A 23,183-nucleotide genomic window follows, 5' to 3' on the forward strand; every position below is an offset into this window, starting at 1 on the left:
TCCATAATAAAAAAAAGAATACTTCAGTGCTTACTGACTCCACCCACCATGAAGCCCTAAAAGGAAACTCACTACAATGCCAAACAAGGACACTACAGCAACACCATGGATTCGTTAGCACGATACCCAAACACCAGCATCAGATACAATGTCCACAACACCTGTTGAGAACATCCAACACTGGTACTTGGTTGACCTTAGCCCAAGTGGACGAGCTGATTGACCTAGAGGGCCACCTGTCTACACGAATTCAAGGCCAAAGTGGTGTGTTAGGGTTGGACCCCTCAACCATCAGGATCCTCTCCTCCCCTTCATGGGTCATCACACGTGGCAAATACGTGGGTGGATGTTTAGATCCCAGTCGAGGTAAATTGAAAGAACAGAACCTTCCCTGGAAGGTCCCCTCACCACGTACAAAAACCCACAACAAGGGGAATCATGAAGGGAGGAGGACTGTGAAGGAATAAAATGATGGTTGTATGTATCTCAAAGAGTAGGTGTATGTGTAATATGAAGATCCAGACAATGGTAAAGATAGGAGAAAATACATAAGAAATAGGAGTAATGGAGGAAAAACCCTCTTAATCCACCATGGACTTGGGGAGAAAAAGAGAAGATACATGAGGTGATAACAAGTTTGTGAAACATCTACAGCAAATAAATTAGACCAGTGATGTCTGCAAGCCAAGAGAAGAAGGAAATAGGTCTTAAGGGACAAATGAAACAACATGTAAGAATGTAAGAACAGAGTGAGAAAAGAGGATGTAAAAACCCCAAGGTAACTGGAAAAACTGAAGATATGGAAGAAAGTAAGGAGACCAAAAATCCATAGTCGAAGAGCCATGTAAAGAAATTCTACCTCTTGAGCCACAGAAGGTTAGTTGGCAGGAAATTCCTTCAGTTAACCAACAGCAGAAACCTTCAAGTTGTATTGATACACTTCCATGGAAGATGGGTGAATGGAAGGAGATAACAGGAAGGGAAGTCTACATGTAAAGCCAGGTCTTAACAAAACTTAGGCATGAAGACAAAGAAAAATGAAATTGGGATGTAAAGTAGGAGATTGAGGTTGATCCAGAAAGGAGAGAAACAGAGTAAGAGGGACAAATGGCAAGACAAGTAAACAATGGAGCCTCATATATCTGTACTGGCCAAAGGAGTGCAATCAAGAGGATTTGACAAGGAGTGGAGTGTATCAGAGAAATCATCTGATGAAGCAATCGGATGAAAGAGTAAACAACTTGAAAGCACTTGGCATATGACGTGATAAGGTGAATGTGATGTGCACTGGTCTCCTATAAAAGATCTAAAGTCCAAAAACAAAGATCTCTAGACAAGGTGCCTCCTTCATAGCTACCATCATACAACTGTCTGAAAGAACCTCCACCAGATGGCAATGGGCAAGAGGAAATAAGTAATGTAATACCTGACAAACCATGAGAAGGTCAAGGAAATCAACACTCGAGACAATCTTGTCTGCAGACTAGCAGACCAAAGCTTTTTGGTGATTGATTCAAGCCCTCCAACTCTGAAGGAGCAGATGTGTAAGTGGATGCAGGGGAGAAAGTGGCTGACTAATGAGCTTAGCCCAGCCACCAATGGACATCATCTCTCAGGGAAAGAGGAAGGTAGATGGTGGTAAAAATGAATCCCTTGCAAGGTTCCATTACAAGCAGTAAGTGTCCAAGCTGAAATGAACAATGAACTTAAAAGGTCCATGGAATGTAGATATAAAGGTAGAGTGCAACTGATGTGGGTGTCGAAGCAGACTCTTTAAGCACAAGGATTTTATGGGTCAAAGAAAGAAAAAAATACAATAGTTTTGGGATCAACCTCTAAAAAGAGGCAAAAGAAAACCAACAATTGCTGATATAAAAAACATGTAGTTTGCCAGATGGTAAGAAAAAGCAAACTAATAAAAATTCTTCAGGGGGGTATGATAAGCTAATCTGCTAGCAGAAATTCAAAATTAACAGAACAGCAATAATTTGAATATCAGAAGAGAGAGGAGAAACCAAAGGTGAGAAAATAGTTAAATGAAGAACAAGGTGAAAAAGAAATAGGTAATAGAAATAAAACAACACAAACCTGAGACTGAAATTTCAAGACCAAATTAAGCCTAGAAAAAACCCAAGATTGGGAACAAAATGAGCAGCAAACTCCAGAGGCAGTAAAAGACAAACAAAGTCCTTGTCAGCTAGCAAAGGATCAGCAGTTTCTGTACAAGCTGTGATGATGGAGAGAGGATGAAACATTTGATCTCCCAATGCACAACAGCAGATAAATTCATCACTGGGTCATCTGCACCTGAGGCCCATAAACACTAGTCAGTGTTCTAATCCCTATAGTTGTAAGGTGAGCATCAGAATGCATTGCACAGAAATGTTTCACAAAACTTTAGTGCAGAAATAAAGTGCAGTGAATTACTTGATAAATAAAAATTAAAAAGTTGGTTGAACAAGTCAAATAAGGTTTAAAATAAACCACTCTCTAAGGAAAACAAAGTCAAACACAGGGCATTAAATAAATAAGAAAGCATGTCCAAATTTAAATGCTGCCAAATAAGAAGTAAAGATTCAGTAGAGGAGTGTAGAGGGAGTCATGTGCCTCATGTGACTGTGTTGTACCACTACTGTTATTAGCTGATGACTGACACATGATGATTTGCATAAGACCCATTAATTCCAACAGGAGAGGAGTGAAAATCTTGTGACATACGTAAAGAAAACGTTTGCACATAGAGGATAGCAGATCTTGTAAGAGAAAACACAGTATTGGAATTTAAGAATTCAATTTAAAATTCTATTTCTTCAGTCTTCTTACCAGAGATTTCTCAATGTTAGAAATTGTGGTCTTCACCTGCTGATATTCTTGTGTAACGGATTCCTAAAAGACAAAGTTCACAAGTTAGAAAGTGATAGGTGAGATCCATCTGCATGGACTATGTTACAAGGCAAACATAAAATCACTGTACTAACCTCAAGTTTTTTTTTGTAAAGTTAATAAAAAGTTAATTCAAAATACAAAATGACTTATAAGTTTACAAAGAAATTAAACATAGCAGAAAGAGGTTGAGTCATTGACTGAAAGAAATCATCTACAGAGTCTATATGGTCTGACCATGAATAACAATGAAAATTTTAAAAACAAGCGACTAAATGTTACTATTACACACACATACCATTCACTTTACAGATACATATACAGCATGTACCAACATAATAAAGCTGTAATATATTTCCATTAATTCATTCAACTATGCAATTAATAAAGCACGAACATTTGACACACATAACAATGATAACCTGAATAGCATTACATAGATTGAGATGTAAACACCCCTTAATATTATATACACTGGAAAACACTGTTTATTATATAATATTTACTTTGCATTTTTTAATATCCTGACTCAATAAATTAAGTTAAAAGAAGTTAGTGAAATGTTTTTTTCAAAAGAAATTCTGGATAAAACCACTATATAGCTCAAAAACAATTTAGACTATATCAGGGATAAGAAAATTAAAATAAATTCCATACACAGAAGGTGTAAAATAAATACTTTACTCAAGCAAATCATTTTATATTTTAAAATTTGTGCCAAAGTTCAAAATTAACAGGTCAGTATATATAAAACAAAGTTAAAATTAAACTACCCACACAGTGTATCTATATGCATATGTCTACATATATAAGCATTTGTTTCACAAAGGCCAAACAAAATATTCATTGAAAATGATTTGTAACTTTTGCTTAATTTTCATAACTAATGTTTTAATCAAATTTTGTCACTAAAAAGTAAATAAATGAAACAGTTACATGTCCTAGAAAAAACATGTAGGTACAAAAAGTCTTTATAGAAATTAATGAAAACCCAATAACCCAAGCAATTTCAAAAGGTGGACCTTTTGACAGCACTTGGGTTATAGGGTTTTATTCATGTCCCAGAAATGACCATCATACATTTTAATATAAAACACTTAAAACCATTTCATACAACATAATTTATAAATCAAAATAATTACCCTATGTCTATATTTTTCATCAAATTCAGACTGCAAACCTCTTATCCTCTCTTCAGTCTTGAGGTAATTAGAAAGAGAAGAGAAACTTTAAGCTTATGTATTGTACAAAGAAATATAAACTTCTAGAACAATTATTACCATTGAACTTGGTAAAAAAACATTTTAATTTCTAGATTTTTTTAATACCACAAAAAATTACACAACCAAATATTTTTATGCATTATGGAATATCCAAGAAATATCTACTTTCATTTTTGACTGAAAATCTTTATTAGTAGAATAGCATTACAATTAAATTTGGTGATACTCAATCCAATATTTTGTTTTTGTTTTATAAGTTTATGAACACACATACAACAGATTTGTAATTTTTCAAAAGTTAATATTCTAATAAGAGACTAACACATACACAGAAAAGAACACATACATATAACACTTCTCTGTAATTATAAAATGTCCCACCCAATTATTTTTTATGCAAAATTATGAAGTTTTCTGTTGTTTCTTTTTCCATAGTGTCAGTAAAGTTGTATCTGGTTTTAAATTATTTACTTTGCCTACTTTATACAGAACTTAAAATTAGATCTGGTTTTTAGTTACCTGACTATAGTAATGCTTGATGTTTTGGCTAATGTTTAATGTACCATGAAAAGACAAATCCTTGAAGTATATTTAATGAAGCACACCATTAACCACTTAATTATGTTACTTCTTCTCTGTAATCAACATTATAGATCTTGATCAAATAAAAACAAACATACTTTTCTTTAACTTAAGGTTCAACTGTTCTAGATTAAAAATTGCATGGAAATGGAAATACATATTTAATGAAGTAACTAACAAATACATGTGGCTATCACACAACTAATCTACTACAACAACCTGCATCAGTCATGGCTCATGTATAGGAATATCATGATTAAATACAGATGAATTTACATTACCTGTTACTTTATATCAGTGTACTGCAGTATTTTTAAAATCACAAAAGATGCAAGTCTAATCATTTTCTTAATGCAAAGCTATACAACTAGCTATTTGCACTCTGTCTATAGTGGATAATCAAACCCTAGATTTTAGCACTGTAAGTCTGTAAACTTATCACTAACCCATCAGTGTAGTGGTACGAGTTTATCCATCATTATAAATTTGACCAGGAAAACATGAACTGATTGAAATTAAGATCAAGTATGCACTTCCATCAGTTTTTTTTAAAAAAGTACCTAAAATGATAGTAATAAAAAATAAGTTATTTAAACTTGTTTGTTGCTATTTTCACTTTTCACTAACAATTCATTTCAGAGATTTAATGGGATTTATAAAAAAACAAAACAAATACAACATGTTCAGCTACGTTTAATGTATATTGTCATTAATATTAGTAACATTATTTACAATGATTATCTGTTCATACATATTTTATTCCTTTACCAGTATTTATACTAATATAAGCAAAATAAATAATGACCAATCTTGATTATAGACACTAAACCTTTGTAAAATATAGCACATATAATATGCATTAAATACAAAGTTAAACAGGTTACTCTCAATTGCATATAGGTGAAATTTTGTTCTTCCTTTACCCAATTAGTGTGTGTGTTGGGGGAGTAGCAACAGTTTAACTGATAAAAGCAGAGAACACTTACTTGCAAGAATTCATCTCTGTGTTCCTGAAGATATGCAACTTGTTCATTTATCTTTTGTTTGATTTCATCCTTCTGTCTCAATAATTCGTCTCTTTCTCTTGCTATACATTGCTTGGGGGAAAATGAGAAAATAAGAAATAATTAAAAAAAAAATTAATTTTACACAATTCATCAGATTACTTTTATAGTAGAGAAAAATTCACTCTGCTTTAACACTGATCTACATGGAAGGACTTCTAGTAAAAGTAAAATTACAACCATATGTGATACTGTAGCTGTAGTTTCAATTCCCACCCAACAAATTTGGCAGAGCCCATCAATTTTGTGTTATTTCTTACAATGCAATAACAACAAAGTTTAACTGCATTAATATTCTTACCAACATACACGTGAATAATTTATCACATGACTGATGACTTTTTAAGGCTTCATATGAACAAATAAATAATCTAATAAGGAAATCTTATTTTAGCTGAAATTATTTTTTCAACTTTAATTTCACAAATCAGCTTTTGCTGAAGAAAACCATTTTCTTTTCAAAGAAATGCCATTGGAGAAACTTGTACACAAATAATAGATTCCCCCTCCCTTTTGTATATTTAAGAATGATTTTTATTTACAGTTCAAGTTCTTTCTAAAAGAAATTTGGAAATTATAACAAAATTTTCTTTCTAGAGAATAACACATTTTGTTGTAGCAGTCTAATCTTTATGGACATGGGTAATAACTTTATAACAAATACATTGTTGGTAAAAGTTAACAACATCTCATGTATATTTATGCTCAAGCAGTTGCCTATCCACGAAAATTGGGCAGAATGATATAGGTTTAAAAATATTTATCTTTGCTTACAAAAGTAATACTTTATAAAATTTAATAAATATCATTTTCAAAGAAGGTTACAGGTTTAAAAAATGTCACAACTACACTTTAATATGTATATAAAAGATACAAAAACTTATTAGGGATTTGTTGTGCTGTTCCATTACTTGCTATGCAAGAAGATGCAATTTTCAAACTTATGCTAGACAGCATTACCATGAAGTGTAACAAAATTAGTTACACTTATCAAGTCTAATAGCAGATCTGTTCTAGGAGATTAGTCAGAAAAAAGCAAGATTTAAAAGAGTTAAAATGACATTTTTATTTGATCCAGACTTAAACAACTGATAGGACCTCAGACTAAATAAAGATGAGATTTAACTGGAGTAATGGAGGTGTTTCTGTATTGAACATTCACCTGGTTCTTATGAACTGTAATAAACAAACTAAATATTAAAATAAGATACTCTCAAATCTTGTTTGTTTGTTTTTTTTAACCATGCAAAAAAGATGGCTGTAGCCACAAACATGGACTGAGGTTAGCAAGTTCTGTCCAATATCCTCACAATTAATAACCTTAATTTCCTGATATTTTCTAGGTTTAGGTGAAATTTAGAATCATTCCAGTGAAAAGTCATATGAAAATATCCAGGTAAAGGATCTATTTTTAGATGACCTTTATTATAAACAAAATGAACATTCTCACTCAGACAGAACTTAAGTAGCAAACAACACTTCTTTTTAATACACATATTGCACTTTTGTTATTATATAATTTGTGAGAAAATTTACTTCAAACTATCTGATGTGTCAACCTTAGGAAACTGAAGTCAGGATTTTAGCATTTTAAGTCCGTAAACTTATTGGTGTTTCACTGGAGGACCATATTATATTGAAAAAGACTGACTCACATATCTACATTGTTGAATATAGCATTTCCATCAAAGTTTCACATTAAATTCTTTATAGTTTTTAAACATACATACATTAAAATACCATAAAACAAGGCAAAAACAGGTCCTCAAATCTTTACATATTTTGCTTGGTAAAGCAATTAAAACATTTTAATCATTATTTCTAGTTATTAACAATCTACTTGTTAACACTGTTAGAGAAATCTTGAAGAAAAAAAGAAATACCTGAACTATGATTACTATGAATGGAAATGATTAGGTGTAGTTAATTAATTCATTACAATTTACTTGGTAAATCCAAAATATAATTTCATCATATAAATATATAATTTTCTCCTAATTCAATAAGTTACTTAAAATTCATTTTGTATTCTTACATATTCTTCTTTAACTTCAACCCACTTCTCAAATTCTTTTGCAGCATAATTCCAAAATGCCACCAAATGAGACAAGATTTTCCGAGTCCTCTTTGGTTCTGCAATAGATTTTTCCCTTCATTAACATTTGAATAAATTAACAAAATCTTACTCATTTTTAATTCATTTCAAAACTTTATAACTATAAGCTCTACATTTTAGAATGTTTTAACAACAACAAAACAGAATTTTAGAAGCCTTCTATGGTGAAATTTAAACAAATTAAAAGTGTTCAAATGCAAATCTTGAAACTTTTGGTCACCATATTATTATCTGGATTTTAAGAATCTTCTCAGTGTTTTTTCCACATTGAGATCCAAAATATTACATAAAATACCAAAGATATTTCTGCAAGAACATTACTGATTTTGTACAAGCTTTAAAACAAATTTATATACACACTACTCACAATCTATGTGCAATTGAATTTGTGGTTTGAAGTGAAACTTGCAATTTGTCCCAACAAAGTACTACAAAATAAAACCTGCACAATTTTTATGTTATACAATCTACTGAGCAGCCAGTATGTTTGAAAGAAAAAAAAATTTTTAAAAACTCAGGGAGGTTTGTTTTGTTTTTGAATTTTGTGCAAAGCTACTTAAGAGCTATCTGCAATAGCCGTCCCTAATTTACCAGTGTAAGACTAGAGGGAAGGCAGCTGGTCATCACCACCCACTGCCACCTCTTGGTTTACTCTTTTACCAATGAATAGTGGGATTGACCGTCACATTATAACACCACCACGGCTTAAAGGGCGAGCATGTTTGGTGCAACTGGGATTCAAACCTGCAACCCTCAGATTACTAGTTGAATGCCTTAACCCACCTGGCCATGCTGAGCCTAACTCAGGGAGGAAATTTCTCTTACAAATTTGCAAATCTTATTGTTAACTATTACTTTAGTCAGTTATTCATAATAAAACTCACATAATTCTAGTTTCTGAAAAATGAATTATGTACTTACTCCTATGCTAGAATGTGATAATTTATTTTTTTTTTACCTTATCATTTACAGAAAAAAAAATTCAATTCAATCCATTATATATAGATTATATCACCTTCACATTGTATTATTGCTAGTAGTATGTAATAGTTAATTTCAACATTTCTGTAACATGTCTCAGCTTTGCTTGCAAAGTTCACAGCAGATTAATCAAAAGGAAATGTTTATTACATGCAAAACATTTCTCACTGTCAAATGAAGATCCATTACAGTAACAAACATGGATTCAACTAGCTAAATAAAATCTTGTTTTGCAAAGTAAAACAATAAAGATGTGAATTTAAAATTCACAAACATGATTGTTACATAATTTTTAGTGAAGTTTAGCCAGTTTTGCACACACAATATTTCTTTGCAAAAAGAAACTGATCTATAATTTTCCAACAGTTATGGGTATTAAAAGGTATCTAATATTTACAGTGCTTTAAGAGCTATCAAAAAACATACAAATAGCATCTATATACAAAAATTCTCAAAATAATTTGAAATGAACAATGTTCATAAGCTATACCATCACTGCAATAAAGCATGGACAACAGACCATATAACAAATTCAAATCAAAAACTCAAATATTTCATGACTTGTTCTATGTTAAATACAATTTTATAATATCTGTAAAGGTTGAACAGATTTTTTTCATATTTACATACTTTTTAAATTAACATTTAATACTATAAAAGCAGATTATCAGATTTAATGAGTGTTTTTGAAATAGCTTCTCAAACACCTATGTTTTAAACAAAGTTAAATAATGTATCTGTTTGCTTCTTTATCAATCTCTGTATTAACACTTAGAAGTTTATCTCAAAGACTCACCTTAAGAGGCACTAAGAACAGAGTCAATACTTCAATAACTGAAGAAACCTAATATATATATCTATGCAGTTTAATAGTCATTAAAATACCAAACACTCTTTCAAAGAATACCCAGGCACAGGATAAGCTTATACATATCCATTAAAGTTTAATACCAAATTTTGTTACTGAATATTATTATTAATATTTGTATTTAAGTGTTATTTCAGTGATCCCTAAGGAGTCATGTTATAAATGTTACAAATCTACTGTTAAAATTTAGTTGAAACTTCAATTAAACTTCTCATTATTATAAATTCCTTCGAAAATGTCAGACTAAAGGCAACAGTCACATAACTAAATGTACTTACTTGGATCTATAATATCTTTGATAGAAAAGTCAGTTATTCCACATAGTTGCATCAAATAATTTCTAGATGATAAAATAAAATTTATTTTATATACATTTAAATTTTTGTAATAACACTTCCTTGTCCTCCTAATTAAAAAAATACAAATAATGAACAGTGTAACATCTAGTGTTTTTTATGAAGCATTTAACCTAGTTATGTGAGTGACTTAAAGATTTATTTAAAACATTTCAAGTTTTTAAAAAGAAAAAATTACATATCTGAATAACTTGAGAAAAACTACACAAAATTTTAAAATATAAACTACTGCTTTAAAACAAGTCTAAATTAGTTGATGAAACAATCTTATGAACTCTCAAACAACCTCTCAGAGTAAATTGTATAGCAACAGAAGTTTATCCAATATTTCAACATGAAACACTTACATCAAAAGAGAGAACTTCACTAATACCAAACAGTCTTCATATAACTCTGGATATTCAAATACTTGTAAAGCATTCCAGCTAGTCTGAAATAATGGAAGCATGATAACAGAATTTCACATAGTTAGTAATGTATCACACACTAAAGTACTTTAATTAAATACAACTTAAAGGGCTCCATTATTAAAAGAAAGAATTTTTAAATATGTGAAATTTTTTAATGATAAACTTTAATTACAACATATGTGTAACCAGCCTTATGTAGCATACTATCAATGTATTTTCAATACAAATATACTAGTGAATACCTAAAAGTTTAATACTATTAATTTATTTGTACAAGCATTACAGCTTTAGCAGATCTAATCACAAACACGTCATGTGTGAAAGAAAAGTACAGCCAATAAAGGATTGAGGGTGCAACAGACATAAAACCAGAACTGTAGAATTAATATCTCGGGTATTTCTTAATAAACTACTCTGAAATTTGGTATTTAAAATAAAAGTCTAGTAGTGCACGTCTACTGAAAATATGCGACAGTTCTGATTATTACAGTCTGAACTACAGAAGGTGGAGAATTGCTAAATTTTCACTGGTGTTAATAGTTAATAGCACATTGAGTCCTGAAGGTTGTGGTTTTAGCCACACAACACACTACTTGAATTTTGATTTGTAATTCTTTAGTATATTCTATATGTAATCAGCCAAATGGTAAAATAAGAAGCTTGTATAAACACACGCTTTGTCTAATGGAGAGAAATGTTTAGATTTTGTACAGAAAACAGTAAAAAACAATTAGTTATTTAGTTGTCATTTAAGTTTGACATAATCTATAGTTGTGTAATAATCTTTGAAACAAACTGGAGGTAAAAGTAGCATGTGCATCTTTGGCATACCATTATAAATTTATCTGCAAGCAAGTACTGTCTATATCTCTTCACTCCATACAATTGTCACTGAACATAACTGAATTCTGATATATTTGTATGACAGAAGTGCACAAAAAATTGCTTAAAAATTCCAAAATTTTTAATAATTTTAATAACAGCACATTTACCTTCAATCTATTAAAAAAGTTGCATCCCCTACTAATATATTTTGTACATATTTTATTACTATTAGGATATATGATTGTATTTTACCTTTTCATATAAAGATTTTTGTGATTCTTGACAAATATGTTGTACAAAATACCATTATACACTGTTCAGTAGTCCAAATGTGAAGAACAAATTAAATTGCCGATATAACGAGATGAATATCATTATGATACAATATTGTCTTTACAACATTTTCCACCTAGTAGTATATTTTAGTAGCTATCAATTAAACTTTTAAAATAAACTCTTACCTGATATATAGATTCCACTTCAAAATCAAATTCACGAAGAAATGCAGTGAAAATTTGCATTATTGTCTGAGACTATAGAAATCATTGAAAAAAAACTAGATCATAAGATGAAATTGAGCTGAAAACCATCTTTCATGTTCTAAAAATTAATTCAACACTGAAACATTAGTTTCTTTTTATCACTCATAATACCTAATTAAAACATACAGAACACTTAACCTTGATTTTAAACTGAAGTATCATATTTTTGTCATTTAAAGCACATTTAAACTTCCAAAATCAATTTATTGCAACCAGTAAAATAATTAATCAAATTAACAAACAGCAATAAACTATGCTGTGTCATTTAAACTATACATAAAAATGAACTTTTGATATTTAATACTGAAAAAAAAAATTTTTTTCTATGGCAATTATTTTTCTAAGTCCATAGGAAAGTCTAAAGTATTTTAGACATTTTGTATATAAAACATCATAACTCAACAAGAAAAACTGTTCTTTCCTAATGTTTCAGTTTTACACCTTCAACACGAGTTATAATTGCTGTTTACAAACAGGACTGCTGGCAGCTGTAGCCCTGATGACATAAAACAGAAACAAACCCTTTTTTTTCTCATCTAGATTGAAATATAAATACCAGAAAAATATTGGCAAGTTATAGATATCATTATATAAATTAATTTACATCTACACTTTATACAAGTCAACACAGCTTTAAGTGATTCTCTCTTTTGATTGCTAAAAATACAAACAAGATTTATTAAAAATTCATTGCATAATGATTTGTTTCAAATTATAAAAAATGTAATGGTAAATATACTCACCCTAACTTTTCTCAAGTCATCAACTGAAATGTTCAAGCATTGGTAGTTCTCAAAAAATTGGACCAAGTCTTCTTCACTCAGTAAACGGGCTGCCATCTTTTTGGATTTTAATAAAGCAATGTGAGATTATAATTTTAATATCTAGTAAGAAAAAAAGTAAAGATACCATATTATTTATGAGTTAAAATAATTCAATAACTAAGTTTTAAATGAAATAAAGATTTAATATGTTAAGTTTACTTAAACTTTATTTTCATATTTCCATTTCAAAATAAAAACAAAACAAACTTCCAGATAATTTCAAACAAGATTCACCAGATAAGTCAGCAAATAATAATTTGTGATGGTATTGGACAGAATGGATTGTAAAAATAGTTTCATGTTAATATATAAAACAGCATACTCAGTAAGGGCTTTTAACAAGGAAACCAACATAAATTTTCATGTTTTTAACTTAATTTCTTTACCATTCTATGGTAAACACTGGAAAATGAATTGGGGCTTACAAATATTTAATATAAATAATACATATCAGAGATTGTGTTTACACAAAATTGTGCAAATAATGCACAGGAATATTTAGTTAAAACAAAAAATAACAGCACTGCATTTTGAAAAATATAGATACAACAAAACATACTTGTTCATTTATCAAGTTTTTTTTTTGTATTGCAGCATGAAAAACATTCCACTGCTCCAAGCATCCTTTTTCTTAAAAAAAAAAGAAAATTCCAGATACAGTATTTCATAACAAGGAGCAAATTAGCCCTCTCTTTTATAACTTTTAGACCTTTTTTAATGAGATTAATTACAACTTTTTAAATAAGTTTTTCTTAACCTTATATTACGTGTTATGTAGAGTTGGGCTAACTCAATTACCTATAAGCATTCATTATATTGATCAGTGTCGCATTAAATAACTAATTAATGTGACAAAAATACTCAACTACCCAAAATCAGTTTTTCTGTTATTCAAACTATCTAAGTAATTGAACTATTGCCATAAGGATCTCTCATTCTTATTTACACTTAATTCAACTTTTTTTCAGCTTGATTAATTAGTGTCAGAACTTGGAAAAATAATAAACTAACCAAAATTAATGTTTCCAATTATTTTAAATTATTCCAACTATCCATGTCTTATGAGTATTATCAGTTAGTTGCATGTAACAGATTAATAAGCCAGACAATTAATAACAGCAAATTCCACTAATTGCCTAGCTCTAGTGCTACATATGATATTTTATTCTTATGCAAATCATTTTTATTAACAACTAAATAGAGTACACACACGACAGACTACCATCAAAAGTATCAATAATAATTATTGTTTTCAAAGCCCACATTTATCACAAACATTATGCACTAGAACCTGATGACAATTCTGGAAAAGTTGAATATTTTAAGTTAAAGCATTTTTACCTATTTAAAAGTTAAACTTAAGGCAGCTTCATCGCTTCAAATTGAAGTTCAGGAGCTTTGGTAAAAATGTCAAATAAACGTTTTTACGTTCGGACGTGCCTGTACCACTGCCATTAACAAATCAAGGTTGGATATTGTCATATAATCAGTTAGGATTAGGATTGTATTACTGATGACAGTTAAGAGTTCGTCCTATTAATAACACTAACTCATTTAACTCGGTTAGCATCAATCATTGTTTCAATGTTCCATATGATGACAGCATAGGTTAGTAGATATGTTCAACAGAACACGAGATAAAACACAAATGTATATTTAAAAGATTAATTATTCATAACGGTTAGACTTACGATTTAAAGAATCACTTCTAATCTCCTACTATAAGTTATTTTCTATACCTTAGTCAAACTATAGTTTAAACAATTTATGTTATTAACTTCTAGTTACTCGAATGATTGAATTTAGCGCACAACGAATATTTAGTTCAATTAAAAACAAGACCAAATACTTACAATCTATGAGACGCTAGATAATATTTAAAAATTAACACGAAAATCGGAAGGGGGAAACAAAGGGTATTAATAAAAAGCTTGTAAAGTTTCATTAATATATTAAATAATATTGTGTTAATCAAGATAGTAAGGAATCGTGTGTGACGTATTATTTTATTTTAGATCTATAAAAAATATGTTTTAGAATTGGTATTTTTAGCTTTACATTACAATGGATTTTATAAGATATTTTATCAGGATTAGCTTATTCGTCAATCGTTTAAGAGACTAAGACGATTTTAAAATGCTAACATCCAATCATTTGTTTTGGAATTTCGCACAAAGCTACTCGAGGGCTATCTGTGCTAGCCGTCCCTAATTTACCAGTCTAAGACTAGAGGGAGACAGCTAGTAATCACCACCCACCGCCAACTCTTGGGCTACTCTTTTACCAACGAATAGTGGGATTGACCGAACATTATAACGCCCCCACGGCTGAAAGGGCGAACATGTTTGGCGCGACCGGGATGCGAACCCGCGACCCTCAGATTACGAGTCGCACGCCTTAACTTAAAGTTTTTTAATGGGCTTTTTCATGCAGTTAAAAGAGAACGCCAATTCTATGGCCTTTTCATGAAGTTTATTTCCCCCAGGCCCGGCATGGCCAGGTAGGTTAAGGTGTTCGACTCGTAATCTGAAAGTCGCGGGTTCGAATCTCCGTCACACCAAACATGTTCTCCCTTTCAGCCGTGGGGGCGCTATAATGTGACGATGAATCCCACTATTCATTGGTAAAAGAGTAGCCCAAGAGTTGGTGATTGGTGGTAATGACTAGCAGCCTTTCCTCTAGTCTTACACTGTTAAATTAGGGAAGGCTAGCGTAGATAGCCCGTATGTAGCTTTGCGCGAAATTGAAAACAAATTATTTTCCCCCTTTATTTTTGCATACAATTTGATAGCGTTAATATAACTTAACACTTGCGATGAAGTAGGAATTTCTATTTCCTCACTATCTTTTCCATTTTCTTCATCTTCTGAATCTCTCACACTGTTACTATCTTGCGATTCTATTATAGATTTTAAATCAGTTTCATCAGTTTCTGTTAAAATATTCCTGTCAACGTTCGTTCACAAAACCTTCCGCGTTCTCAGAATCATCTGCATCAATATTCTCATTCAGAGTTTGTATTTCACTAGGATCGTCATAACAAACAACGTCTCCACAGTTTCCGCCATTATCAAGAGTAAATCCACAGTTTCTAAAGCACTTTATTACGCATTCATCTTTTACGCATTTGACTGAATGACTTTAAAATGCAATTGCGTCTAACAGGTCCATTTTCATGGTCATTTTAGACGCTCTCTTACAGTCGTCCATGTTTGCAATAATATGCTGAAGCATCAATTTTCTGTATTTCAATTTTATACACTGTATAATTCCATTATCTAGTGGCTGTTGTAGAATTGATGGTGCACATGGAGGTAGAAAGACTAAACTAACATTTGATAGCCAGGGGCGTAGATCCTGGGGGGATGGGGGATACACCCCCTTCATTTTAGGTGGGAGTTTGGTGCATACAATCATCCCCCCTACAGTTTGGTCTGTTGAATTGTTTTATTGCATCACAGGCCTACAAATTGTATGTTTGTTCTTGTGATTCTCGTGTTCTTACCAATCGAATTACAATATTAGGCCTAGATGTAGGCTTTTTCTGTAGCCGACATGTACACCTTTAATATAGGCGTGCTTCTAAGCTTTTCGGTTTAAGTGATAGTGGTGATGTCTAGCTGCCTTCCCTCTAGTCTTACACTACTAAATTAAGGACGGCTAGCGCAGATAGCCCTCGAGTAGCTTTGCGTGAAATTAAAAACAAACAAACAGTTTTCCGTCCGTGTTAAGCAGGTTCCACCATATAGAGAGCCTTTTATAAGAAAAATCGTAAGATATTACTGCAAAATTGTGATATTTCCGCTTTAGACAGGTTTTATTTACTGTATTAACTAGCCACATTCCCTATAGTCTACCAGTTCAAGAACGGCTAACACAAATGACCCTTGTGTAGGATTGAGTGAATATCAGAAACAAATAAACAATAAAGCGAATTTTATGTACTATTAGTCATTGTTGATTCCAGACTCGATCAAGCACTTTACAACCAAAAACTTCAAGGTATATAGTGATCAAAGATAATTATCTTAAAAACACGTTATTTCCAGTGAACTTTCTCACATAATATATTATATAAAGCGAATATATTTTGCTTTCTGGCACTTATATTTATTGATGTGTCGCGAATTTGAAACACTGGTAACCCTATTAGTATAATGTTCATGAATGTATATATATATAACAGAGTTACTCTTATTCATTTGAGGGCCCGGCATGGCCAAGCGTAATAAGGCGTGCGACTCGTAATCTGAGTCCCCGTCGCGCCAAACATGCTCGCCCTTTCAGCCGTGGGGACGTTATAATGTGACGGTCAATCCCACTATTCGTTGGTAAAAGAGTAGCCCAAGAGTTGGCGGTGGGTGGTGATGCCTTCCCTCTAGTCTTACACTGCTAAATTAGGGACGGCTAGCACAGATAGCCCTCGAGTAGCTTTGTGCTAATTTCAAAAACAAACACAAACAAACAAACTTATTCATTTGCGATAGAAGGAGATCGCGCTGCTAACGTAACCAAAAATACTCTTTATGGAATACATAAGTAGAAAATATATACAAAAGATATCTTTTTCGATAACTTCATTTGATATCCTCCCGCAAAATATTACATGTACAATAAATATCATAGTTAATTTAAATACATGTTTTAGTGCCGAGAAACAAAGCATGAATATACGTTCAACTATTGTCTGGTTTTGAATTTTCCGCAAATCTACACAAGGGTTATCTGCACTAGCCGTTCCTAATTTAACAGTGTAAGACTAGAGGGAAGGCAGATAGTCATCACCACCTACTGCCAATTATTGGGCTGCTCTTTTATCAACGAACAGTGGGATTGACCCGTACTATATAATAACGCCCCCATGGCTGAAAGTGCGAGCATATTTAGTGTGACTAGATTGGAACCCACGACCCTCAAATTACGAGTCGAGCGCCTCATCCACCTGGCCATGCCGAGCCTTTATCCATTGTAGAAAATATACACATTAAAATTAAACAAAATATGCTGCATTTTTCAAAAAAAGATCCTAGAGTACAAACCACAACGTGAGATTATAAAATGTATCCTAAGTTTTAGAGGTGACTGAGAAAATAGGACCCACATTGCTGTGGGGATTCATCGTCTATCAGTCATAACCTCCAATTCACTAGTCTTACAAAAGAAATAGACACAATTAGATTATAAATTAGGACAGCGAGATGTGGGTGCTCAAGCTCACAACGTCCCACATCCTTTTCACCATTCACTGCCTGCAGACATTTGTGGGAACGTGTCTGATCGAATATTGGGATTTGACCTTCATTTAGATAACGTACCCACAGCCATAATGTGTTATCAATCCTCGGCTTTACTATCCGGGCACGCAAGCCACTAGTTCACGCTATAATACTTGGTTAGAGAGTAAGGATTTAGTTATTAACATCAACCGCCACAATAACTCTTCTTTCTCTTGAACTGGATAATGGATTGATATTTTTATAAGGTACTAAAAGCTGGAAGTTCAAAACGAGTTAAATAACTACATTAGAACTATTGGACACAACTTCCCAAAGTTTGTCTCATCAGTCAGCAGGTCACACCAGATTATTACTGATTATCACGAAAGCATCTCATATGTTGTCAAAAATTATTATTGTTATTTGTGTATTTTATTTATTAATGTTACATTAACGGATCCACAAATTTTCATGGCACCTTACAAAACAATAGATCGAAAGGAAGAAAAGCCAAACAATTACTTATTTCATCGTGAAAATATTCTTTTGTTCTTCTGTAGCTTTTTATTTTTTCCACTAATAATTTTATCTTTTTTGCCTTTCTATTAGCATATCATAAATCTCTTATCTCAACTCCCTTTATATATTACTTATTAGATTATACCACCATATCCGCCAACAGTCACAATTTCACGTCAGGCAGACAAGCAAGATGGTTCCTGCCAGCAAGCAAACTGTTTCTTATTCAACGCCGCCGATAATTATCAACGGACTACCACTTGACTCTTCTCCATGGGATACTGCCAATTTCATCCGTAGATACAAACCTCAAGCATGAACAGACCTGTCGTTTTCTCAAAGAAGGCATATTCCTTTAGTCCAAAATGCTTGAAGACCCTCAACATCTCTTCCGTCCGCGGTCTTCGAACCAACCCTTCACCTTCCAACCTCCCAAAAGTAACGCTAATCTCCACATAATATTTCCCAGACATGTCCACCAGTCCTTCACCACAGAAGAAATTCATCGGTCTCTCGTAAATGTTCGGTTCCGCTCGGTGGGCTCAGCAGATAGCCCGATATGGCTTTACCATATGAAAAACACAAACACAAGCATTTAGCACAGATAGCTCTCGAGTAGCTTTGTGCGAAATACAAGAAACAAACTCTCGTAAGTTTCACAAACTCAACAGTCGATGCTGTTTAACATTCAGGAAAAAGGGTTTACCTTTCACTTCGTCAAAATTGTCACGACTTCTCAACCGACTGCAGACGGTTGCTCCTTTGATTACTATTATTTCAAAGCTGAAAAAACATACCGGAAATTGTGCATATCCTACCCTTACCAGCACACACCTCAAGCTTATTCTGGCTCAATATCTGCTGCCTACAAGAACTTCAAAACCCACAGTGAAAACCAATCAAATACAAAATACTAACAAACTCAGATTATGCCCACACCAGAAACAGAATTACAAGACCAGATCACCCAAATAACCACAACAAGAAGAAAAAAGGTATTCAGACACAGCCGCCAACTCAACCTTTAATGTTGAAGGTTCACAACCAACAAATAACGTACCCGAACTTACACCCTTCCCGCCCATCAGTTCCAAACCTTTTTCCGCCCCTCCTCGTCGAACTCACCCAGTGTTCTCATTGTCAACACCATCACCGACCACAACATGCCCGACGAACCCTTCGTTTTTTTCCGTCCACATATCAGCGACACCGAAGATTACACACTGCCAAAATCCTATTTGAGACCGAAGCCTAGTAAATTCCTGTCGAGCATCCCAAGAATCAGAGACTCCACGAAGCACTAATTAACAAAAAAGCCTAGTGTTGGTAACAAATAGATTGAAGCCTTACCAGTAAAAGTGTTTTTGTGTGTGTGTGTGTACTCCCGCTTTCCCCTCACATCAACTCTTGGCATAGAATTGATTGATTCCCCCGTCCTGAAGAACCTTATATCCAACATCGGCCATTGTTTCGTATAAATAACTCATTCACTAATCTGCTAATTAACCCTATTAAGCCTTCAACTCGTTCAATTTATCTACAGTCTACTTCCTATTACAAACCTTCACAAATCAAACGAACATCTTTTAATCATGAGCGAGACGAAAGAGGATTACCTAAACTTCGAACGCCCTTGGTGATCAACTGTTCTTACTGAACTAATTAATTTCACATCAAAATAGCTGCCAAAAAGAGAGAGACATCACCACGTCCAGTTTGTCTTCGATGAAGAAAGATCCATCTTTTGAAAGCGCTCGGGTTATAAGGTTTTTATTATATTATACAAATAATTCAGTCTCCTTGTTCTGTTTTAATACGACATTGTTCACAACAGTATCGCTTCAATAAAGAAAAAATAGCAATGGTGTTATTAGTGATAAAAATATCCATGTTAATATAATTATATCTATATAAACAATACATTAAAAATAAAATGCGCTTCTTTGATCCCACATTCGATGAATGTTTTGAAAATATCTTGAAATATAGTTAATTCTGTATATCTCTTCATACAGAATAATTTGAAATAATTTATTTAAAAGACATCAAATAAAAAGTTACTATAAAAATGATCTGAATATTTTTCTTAATTTGATGCCTTCTGAATTACGCGTAATTATAACTTTGTTTTGTATAAAATATTTTTTAAAACCCGAAATTGCTTAAAGTTTCTGTTCTTGATATCCAATGTTTTTAAACCCATTTTATTTTCAAAAGGTGTCTATTATATTTGTTTTTTCTCCTCGGTGGACTCAGCAGATAGCCCAATGTGGCTTTGCTATAAGAAAAGCACACACATGTTTGTTTTCAACCTTCTTTTACAAGGTTATTAATGTAGTAAGTGAAGTTTGTGTCACATTATTTTGTATTTACATAATCTAATACATATTTTTCTTTTTTCTGGTTTTGCTATGGTTAAATCCTAGTACCTTAGAGGTTTCCCGAGTCCTAGGTTTAATGTTAAGAATGTCAAAAGCATGTATTTGATAGTACCCTGTTATGTAAAGTGATCCTGCATGGCCAGCTGGTTAAGGCATTCGACTCGTAATTTGAGGGACGCGGGTTCAAATCTCTGTCATATCCAATATGCTCTCCCTTTCAGCCGTGGGATTGTATAATATGACGATTAATCTTACTATTCGTTGGCAAACAAGCAGACCAAGACGGTGGGTGGTGATAACTAGCTGCCTTCCTTCTAGTCTTACACTGCTATATTAGTGATGTCTAGCGCAGATAGCCCTCGTGTAGCTTTGCGCGAAATTGAAACAACAAACAAATTATGTGAGTTCGTCTGAGATATATATTGTTATGAAGTGATCAACTGATTTTTTTTTTTTAGTTTTGTCTACGTATGTATGTGTATGTAGTTTCATTTACTTTATATCAAAACACATTTTTGTATCGATGAAGTTTTATTATCATAACCACTACGTCTTCTGTTCATTAAGAAATAGGTAAATTTTCTTGCCTTCCGTTTTTCAGTTGTCTAAAATACTTAGTGATTCAATCCCTTTTGGCTGGTTTTTCATTATACTTAACTATTTGAACTAATAAAATCTGAATATTCATCTCTCAGAATTAAACAGCTTATACAAAAATTGTTTCTAATTGTAAATTGATGTGCTGTTCAATGCAGTAAGAAACTCTGTAAATGGTCACTACGTTGAAAACTGATAACATGAAAGCTTGATCAGAGGTAAAATTGTTTGACGTCCCATCTGCTTTTGTGATAAAATAGTGACATTGTGAAAAGGGCATTCGTATATATATGTTTCTAAGGAGTATGTGGATTTATATTTGTAAATCAACAAAGCAAAAAGCTTTCTTCCTGCAAGTTAAGCAAAATCAGAGAACACAAACCTTAAAATTTGACATTATTTTAGAAATATTGATATAAGAAATTTGCAAGCGTGAGATATGTAAAACACTGGATAGTTTACAGAACTAATCATCTTCGGTAAATTTTCATCCATATGGTATTTACTTATCTTTTAAATTTTGTTTTGTTTTTCACACCAAAGATGTAAATTACTATCCTTAGATTCAGACCGAAATAAAATGATGAATTATTCTATCAGTGTAATTCATGTCTAAAATCATCAAATACATTAACTGTAGTGTATTGTATCTTTCATGTCATAGTGATTGTTTTGTAATTGAGTTAGCGATTTATTGGTTTAACTTTTGCAATTCCTAGGAGACAAAAAAATCGTACATGTATATAACAAAAGAATTTTGTTTTAAACTGAAATGTACTTACAATCAGTTTTTCAAGAGACAGAGGAAACCTGTTATAAGTATTTTTATAATCCTTACTGTAGACACAACATAAATAAGCTTTCTGTGCTGCTTTATGTATCGAAACAAACTAGTATTTCCCAAATTAATAGTTATTTTTACACCCTCATTATTCTTTGTTGCTTTACATGTACAATTCTAAACCAATAACAGGAGATAATAATGTCTCATCTAAAAAAGTTAAAGCATTATTTTTACAGAAGCTTACTTCTTAACCTTACTGATTTGCTCATCGCGTTTTTATGCATCAAACAAGACATGCGCATAAAAAATAATATTACAGAATTAATTTTCCCAGAAGAAAATCTTTGTGTTCTTCATTCATCGCTAATTGAAGTTTAATTTTTAATATGTCAGATTAATACAATTACATAGACAATATTAAAATTACAGTTTCAACAAGGTGTAGCCCTAAAACAAGTTATCAATGCAGAGGTATCAATAAGACACAGAGAAAATGGTTTTCAGTATTAACGACACCAAGTGAGTTCTTTGGAGAAACGTTACCAACTATTAAACAAGTAATTTCATTCACTAAAATTAAGAGTAAGCATCAGTCATATATATATCTTAATATTACCATAAAGTTGATGTGCCGTTATTAAGATTTAATATTTAAATACACGTGGTCGGCAGGGTACAGATAGCCCATTGTGTCGCTTTGTGCTTATTTATAAACAAATATATTAATATTTAATGTAATATCAATAAGGATCGTGAGGAATCAAAATGACGACCATTAAAATCCTCTGTTTAAAACTACCTTTGAAATGTCTGAATATTAACAACTATTTCACAAACCTGAAGTTTACTGTATTTATAAAATTGCATATATCACGATATGCATGTTTATGGAGTGAATCAGACTTTTGCTGTTTCAATGAATGTTCATATAAGTAAGTAAGAAGGTACTTTTCCGGACAAGCGTACAAAACAAATAAACAATTACGAGCCGTATCGCTTTAAATGTTTCTCA

General features: G+C 32.2%; 1 protein-coding gene across 5 annotated transcripts in view; it reads right to left on the reverse strand.

The window, feature by feature from the left end:
- LOC143232752 (uncharacterized) overlaps positions 1 to 14,508 on the reverse strand; it is a 32,719-nt gene extending 18,211 nt beyond the window's left edge. The window contains exons 1-10 of one of the 5 annotated variants that reach the window (XM_076468561.1): positions 14,366 to 14,508; positions 13,234 to 13,304; positions 12,594 to 12,689; positions 11,770 to 11,841; positions 10,421 to 10,503; positions 9,996 to 10,057; positions 7,788 to 7,885; positions 5,675 to 5,785; positions 4,026 to 4,082; positions 2,824 to 2,886 (exon numbers count right to left, since the gene is read on the reverse strand). In XM_076468561.1, coding sequence (XP_076324676.1) covers positions 2,824 to 2,886; positions 4,026 to 4,082; positions 5,675 to 5,785; positions 7,788 to 7,885; positions 9,996 to 10,057; positions 10,421 to 10,503; positions 11,770 to 11,841; positions 12,594 to 12,689 — 642 coding nt within the window. In that variant the 5' untranslated portion in view covers positions 13,234 to 13,304; positions 14,366 to 14,508. Of the gene's footprint in view, positions 1 to 2,823; positions 2,887 to 4,025; positions 4,083 to 5,674; positions 5,786 to 7,787; positions 7,886 to 9,995; positions 10,058 to 10,420; positions 10,504 to 11,769; positions 11,842 to 12,593; positions 12,735 to 13,233; positions 13,305 to 14,015; positions 14,307 to 14,365 lie in introns of those variants that run through there. The other 4 variants (XM_076468560.1, XM_076468559.1, XM_076468558.1 and 1 more) reach the window with 4 other exon arrangements.
- Positions 14,509 to 23,183: the final 8,675 nt, after the last annotated feature.

This window comes from Tachypleus tridentatus, chromosome 11 (genome assembly GCF_004210375.1).
Source record: "Tachypleus tridentatus isolate NWPU-2018 chromosome 11, ASM421037v1, whole genome shotgun sequence".
NCBI lineage: Eukaryota > Metazoa > Arthropoda > Merostomata > Xiphosura > Limulidae > Tachypleus > Tachypleus tridentatus.